Source organism: Athalia rosae, chromosome 7 (genome assembly GCF_917208135.1).
Source record: "Athalia rosae chromosome 7, iyAthRosa1.1, whole genome shotgun sequence".
Taxonomy (NCBI): Eukaryota; Metazoa; Arthropoda; class Insecta; order Hymenoptera; family Athaliidae; genus Athalia; species Athalia rosae.
In genome coordinates, this window is record NC_064032.1 from 584520 (window position 1) to 592003 (window position 7484).

General features: G+C 36.2%; 1 protein-coding gene across 1 annotated transcript; it reads right to left on the reverse strand.

Annotated features, from left to right (window-relative positions):
* Positions 1-2: 2 nt before the first annotated feature.
* On the reverse strand, positions 3-3742 carry LOC105683894. The gene is made up of 3 exons (XM_048658708.1): positions 3306-3742; positions 2293-2455; positions 3-2119 (listed from the first exon to the last, which is right to left on the reverse strand). The coding sequence occupies exons 1-3, from the start codon at positions 3396-3398 to the stop codon at positions 1875-1877; spliced, it is 501 nt and encodes a 166-aa protein (XP_048514665.1). The 5' UTR covers positions 3399-3742; the 3' UTR covers positions 3-1874.
* Positions 3743-7484: the final 3742 nt, after the last annotated feature.

Genomic DNA, 7484 nt, shown 5'->3' on the forward strand with positions numbered 1-7484 from the left:
TATAAAAACGTTATAAAACATTTATCATGTATATAATATAATATCTCATCACATTTATATTTATAGTAATAATAATAATAATGATAATGATAATAATAAGGCGTGTACGTATACTGTTATGCATTAGTATGTGTGTGTGTGTGTGGATGTGCCTGTATGTGTTTTTTTTCTACTCGTATGTCGTAGGGTTTTTCGAAAACCTAATTGTCGAGTCGCAATTTCACGAATGTCATCGAAGACACATATAGACCGATACAATTTCGTCAAATAGAAAAAAAAAAAATCGACGAACAGACTCACCCCATCGATTCCAAGTGATCAAACTCCTATTCGTCACGTCGAACGATTCCTCGTCTCTATTGCGTCGTAGAACTTGGTCATCGAATGGGGAGCTGCTGTACCTGTCCAACGATTACTTCGATTAGCAGAGTGGGGTGGGTGCCCAGTTAGGCATTCCACGTATGACTCCTACAAAATGTCCGGGTTAAATTTTGCGTACCCGATGAAAAATATCTGTCGGTACGTTAGGCTTAAAATAATAGATTTTACTGTCGTATGAATTATTTCGAGACAAGAAAAAGATCAATTAAATTTCCTTTTTTCTCATCTCGTTCTTTCCTCTTTTTTGGTTTGTCTATATGTGAGTGTACGTGTTGATGTGATAATTAATTAGCAACAATAATGTATGTTAACAATAGACATACATACATATTTGTTTATAAGTAATACAAGTGCACTTTTTCCTCTTGTTTGTTTCTTTTCTAACACATATACTCGTATAATCTAATATATTTATATTTATATATATATATATATTCATATATTTATGTATTCATTTATAAATAAAAACAATTTTGTGGTTAAAATTTCACGAGACCGGCTCCAAATAAAAACGTTAAACGTTGTACACAGACTCCACTGCGTCGTACGGGTATTAAAGAAGAATGCCGACAAAGCCCGACTTAGCAAGGAGGCGGAGAAATACCTTCGATATAAATATTTCAAAAATAATACTTTGACATATTTATGCCATAATTAAATAATTGAAATAATATAATAGGTAATAAAACGTATAAAGTAAAATCTACCTAGCAATTGTATAAATATTAATATCTTGTTGTTTACCCATTCGGCAGCTAATTTCGGTATTAATTGATTATTCTAATTGTGTGTGTACCCAATAATTGCTGCCATTTCATCGGGTTGGACGGACATTTGTTTGTTTCTTTTTCCTTCTACCAATAAGTATCTCGGATGTACCTTTCCTAATCGTATGAAGATACGTGTATTAGAAATTAATCCTAAGTTTAATAATAGTAATAATACGTGATAACACCTAGGTCAACATGACAATTCCCCTGATAGTTCTGTTCTCATGAATCATTGAAATTGGCAAAAAAAATAAAAAATTAGAGTGAATAAAATGACGATGAAATTAAAAGGAGTGTACGTGCGTTGTACGTAATGTAATACGCACTAATGTAAAAATATAGTGACATATTTATAAACAATTATACGTAAAAGACGTATAATCATACGAATTTACATTGGTAGTCTGACGATGAATTCGTCAACGATTGATAAAATTGTATCAAATATATGGGTTTGAAATAAAATAGTTTAAATTTTCAGATTCAATAGAGACTCATAAGAATAAAACACAATATCTTCCTTATGTATATTATAAGGTATCGATAAATCCAGTATTAAATTTAATAAGAATTTCAATTTTTACTCACTAATACGTAGTAAGACGTATATTGTTCTCGGATTTTGGACGGGATTTTGTTCGTTAGCGAGAGTTTATCGTTCCTCCCCCGTTAAAACTCCGCGAGTGGATGGATGGGGTGGCAGTGGGGAGAATTGCGGGAGGGCTAAACTTCGGTGGAGTGCGTTTGAATTCTAACTTTTTTTTGAGACCCGTTCCTCGACAGGGTTGGACTGTGCGACGAAAATCCAGGGTTCGGTATTCCCATCGGTTTTGGTTTCTTTAACGAACTCCTTAAAGGAGAGGCTGTGCTAGCAGCACTACCGGACGTCGCAACGGATGCCATCGATCCGTTACCGGCACCACCTGAATACGGTTTACCACTCGCGTCTGTCATCGAAATACCAGCTCCTAAATTCACCACAACAACGCCGAGTGAGTAAGGCAATGAACGAGCGAATCGGCATTACTCGCACAATACATAATTCAATATTATCGCAATGAGGAGTACATACACAGAAGAGAAATATACAAGGTATAGAAAAAACGAACGGATGAATAAATTGTAAATAGAAATCACTCACCATTTGTGGGCCGATGGTGTTCCCGGTATCCCGGATTGTCTATCGTGGTCCCGTGGGAATTGTGGCCATCCCTGATCTTCGTGGGATCACCACCTCTCCTGGCGTAAATACCTTCGTACACGGCGGAGACGAGGACTCCAAAATTCAACGCGATCGCAGCCAACTGTAAGAGAGAATTTTTCAGAGATGAAAATTTGAGAGAAAAAAAAATACGTCCGTCTGGTTGACGAAGAGGTCCCGAAGGAGAAGAGTCTTAACTGCAGTTTCGTATAAGATTCATACATTTAGCTTTCTTTTTTTTCAAAGTTACGAGCGTTTGAATATCATAGATCATATTTTCGCGCGGTAGTCCGGGTGTTGCTCCAATTCTATTCCGATGCTCCGAGTGTATTATAATTACACAGCAAACGCAATGCAGGTGAATTAATTATTATACTCGTCGTAACGCGGGAGCAGACAATCGTTTGTTTCCCATATAATTGAATTTTCTACTCCAGAGAAAACGTATTCACAAAACCCCCTAGTTACGTACAGCCAGGTAGGTACATAGCTTAGATATATCTATGTATATGCCCACATCTGACACCTAGCTGCGGTATACTCTGTTGTCGCGAACAGTGCGGACTAATTACCAAGAATCATAATCATAGTAATATAATAATATTAATAATAATAATAATAATAATCTCGTTTGGACCGTTGTATATCTCTGCTAATTAGGAACATTGTTTTACGATGAGGAATTGATTACTCCTGTTACGATATCCTTTTATTTATTTAAGAATTTATTTTTTCCTCTTCCGTTTTTCTTTATTTCTTTCTTTCTTTCTTTCTTTCCTATACGAACCTTCAGTTTTGTTTTCGACGCGCGTCTTAATTTTTTTCGCACGTTACCTGTACTTTCTCCTGGAGTATATAATGCAATTCAATTAATTATACGAACTCATATAATGTCCTATATTGTTATGTACGTAAAAAAGACCATCCCTCTTCGCCTCGTAATAATGTCGTACCTTGCCACGATTTTTTTTTTTCCTTCTACTTCGGTCCAGTTTGATTTCATCCTTCGCTTCTTTTAACAATCGTCTTCGTTTCCGTTCACTCATAATAAAGCTAGCAAATTTTTATTCTCTTTTTTAAGTTTAAATCTCTACAACCCCTTGGAGCCTTTTTATTTTTAATTTGTCGATTGATTTCTTATTTTATTTCTTATCGTTTCAAATTTATTGATTTATTTTCTTTGGAAATTCTTTTTTCTTCTTTCGCCTTTTGGCTCGTGGAAAAGTTGAATGAATTGATACACGAAATATCGTCAATACCCGTACACAGCTACTCGCACTTTACCGCCGAATTATGTATGACGATCATATTTATAATAATGACAATTTTGTAAGATATTTCGTATTGAATTACACCTGATCGAAGGTCAGACGAATCCAAGTTTGAAACAATAAACCACCCGCGTACCCGTACCCACCCCCTCCTCCACCCCCGCCTCCTTCCCCCATGTGTCTTAAATTACACGTGTCGTATACTACAAGTATTATAAACCATATGTGGTACGAAAATGGTCGCTTTGCTTGTAACGACCAAATAAATTAAATATCGCGAAAATTTGCATTCGAAAAACGTTGCACATTATGTGGTACACGTGTGTATGATCAACGCACACGTACACCGCACTAGTTCGTTTTCTATCTTTCGATTTTCCAGTTTGTTTTTCTTTTATTGATTGTTTTTTCTTTTGTAACCATTCGCAGAGCACAGATCTGGATAGTGGAAAATCCTTAAGAAAACCGAAGAAACTTAAAACTTATCGTCAAAAAATTCAACGCGAAAATATCGTAACCAATATCTGCGTACGAGATCAGAATCGCGACTGCCCGGTGGACAATGTCTCCTCATTGTTTTTAATGTCAAAGCATATAAGACGTCGTCGTCGTGTGTCACGTATACATATATAATTATAGGCGAAACTTCTATCAAACTAATACAACACACAGAAACCAACCAACAAACAGTTATCTAGGTGTGTAAATTACCTATACTACGATTTCAAATAATTACGTTGAGTATCCATATCCGTATCCCATATCAATGATGCTATAAATGTGTCGCAAATTTTCTATTCTTGATTCACGTTCTTTCTCTTTTTTTATTTATTACTTTGAATGGCTCACTCGATCGCCATTGGTATTGTCACTTGGTATTGTTATGAAGAAATTCGAGAGACAAAGGAATGAAATGAAATCAGAAAATAAGTTTTCTCTTGATCGAAATGAGAGAAAAATAAAAAAACGCAGAAATAGGGGAGACGAGCTTTCGGATGCTCATTCATCAATCCCTGCTTCTACGGATTACCGTAACCCACAGTCAGTGACGTAATCTACGCACATTGATTGAATAATGATGATAAGAATAACAATATCAATAATAACAACGAAAGCAATAATTATGATGATTTAGTTGCGGGTGGTTCCTTCGCGTTGCATTCTTAATAACGATATTATCAATACATAGGTGTATTGGAATACACATGGTGAATTTCCTTCCTTTTTTTTCTCCCCTCTATTTTCTGCTAGTGCAGATGGTATATACCTATAGATGATCATGAATAAAATATTAACGTAAGTTGAACAGGTGCGCAGGACCTGCATACGTATACCTCTATAAAATGAACACCTGGTACATACATAGGCGTATGGAATATCGTCGATAATAACGATATCAATTAAGTTCGTAGGTTTGTACGATTAGATTAAAAAAAAATTTAGGTATTTTTTCTTCAAGTACGTTACCTGCATATAAAAAGCCTCTCCCCTTGTTACGATGAAACTATTAGCTCTGTCGTCTGTTTGGAGTGCGAATAGACTTGCTCCGACGACAGCTAGTAGGGCTGAAACATAAATTTTATAAACTCAACTTTGAATATTGGTAACGAACATGAAAAGTTAATGAATTTTTACGCACAGATGATTTTTATGATGAAGAATTCTGAATTTAAAACCGGATGATGAAATTATTAATAAGATAGTGTTACTAATTCGCTTAATCGAATCAGTTATCAGACATGTGTACATCTATGTACGCATACGTGTGGGTTGGGTAATGCAGATCTTCGCGAGAAATCTCATATTCTATGTAAGATGTATATCCATGGATTAGGTATGCACACCCTGAACGGATATATCTGATTACATTTCGAGATTTAATCCTTTCTGTTATTTTAGTAGAGATATCTATGAAATATCTGATGTCTAAATTATTACTATTAGATTTTTCGAGAGCGTGACAAAAAATGTTTAAATAAAATACAATATGTATTGTACCAATATAGACGGTGATAACGAATTACGTGTCACTCGGACATTCCTTCTATGTGTATAAAATAATATGTTGCATATCGATGAATAATATACAAGGATCGGTATGTATCGGTGGGTAACATGGGCGTCGTCGCTCTCGTCGTGTAGCGAACGTCACGTATAATATAAGTAAATACGTATGCATATATTTCTGTGTGCATACGTGTGTATGTACAAATCTTTGTACGCGTGTGTCCGATGGTATACATCTATACATAATATCACGCGCAGATTGAATTAAATATCAATTTCCACCGCAACTCAGGCGCGGTTGTGTCGAACAATTTACTCGTGTGTGTACACATGTACGTTACGTTGTGTGTACAGGTATGTAAGTAGCGCGACTACATAGGTATATATGTACACTCGCAGTCTCCTACCTTTAATACGTACATACGCTGTGTACGAACAAGCAACACGTAAAGGCGAGGGTTGCATGCCTTAATAACAATTAGGAATGACGCATTCTGAGGTTAATTGAATTTGTAATAACAAAAGTAAATACCTGTAATATCGTAGGCGGTAATTATAATTAAACTATCCGGGGTTCGACGTATATTTACCCATGGGACACAGCTAACGTTACCAAAAATTTATTCCGACGAAGAAAATGATCGGTTTCAAATGAAATGGATTTCCTACAGTGTCTCAAAAAATTAGAAATTACTCAACCGACGAGATGGCGTTGAAATTATACTTTGAATATAGAATTTAAAATTCTTAAGATATTTTTTCAATTCTTTTTTCTCTCCATTTTTTATGTATTTTGTTTTTCTTGCATGAATATAAATCGTCGAAGAGAGAGAGAGAGAGAGAAGTGAAAAGTTTTTATCGTTATAGCGAATATTCTATTACGATGTTATAAGCGTGGAGGGAGCACGTGTCCCATCAGAATAAGGGCAAGGGAATTGGTATGCAGATTATTTCAAGCAAACCTTACCCACCACGTATAAACCTCCTATCCGCCTACCCTCCGAACCACCCTCCAATCTTGGCTGCTAAATTCGAGGGGTAAAATGTTTAAACTCGTGAACGTCGACATACCGAAACGTAGTTACCATACACCGCCACATCATTTCTCCATTTATCTTTGTGTCTCTTTCTCTCCTCCTTCTCTCTGACGAGTTTAACAATTATGCAAGAAATCCTTGTACAGTTATATCCGTCTATCTCCTACCGCGTTGCGCACGATGATGTAGAATAACAAAATGCCTGCCTGCCTGCATTGAAAAAAATAAAGGAAATAAGAAATGAACTTTCATACTCCGCCGCCAACCTCGGAGAAAATTAAATTATCGCTCACCGATGTTCCCGTAAGCCTGAATTGTCGCGGATGTGGAGGAGAAAAAAATTTTCATTGCGTTGCAAGAGAGATCTCAATTTGAATTTTAACAATCTTCCCACGGCCTCGCGAATCTCCTATTCAAATATCGCGGGACTTTTTTTGTCTCGCTATCATTCGAATGGCAATAAGAAAATCGGTAGAAAATATTGTCAACTCCTAAATATTCGACAATTCGGGAATTCTGATTCTCAAAGATTATTTCTCGAAGTTTGGAAGTACCCACGCTGTGATACACGACGTAATATTTTTTTTGCGGAATAGAATTCATGCGAAATTGATGATTGAATATTTAATTAAAATATAACGAATGAATTAATCTTATCGCAATACTCACTGGCAAGTGTCGCGAGTGCAACTTTAGCTATTAAAGCTGTACTGTAGGAAATTAAGACCCGTTTCGCCGATGACGCCATCGAAAGTTGAAGTACGCTAACGAATACGAACACCCCCAATAACGCCGATGCACCGGCTGCCGCGAGACC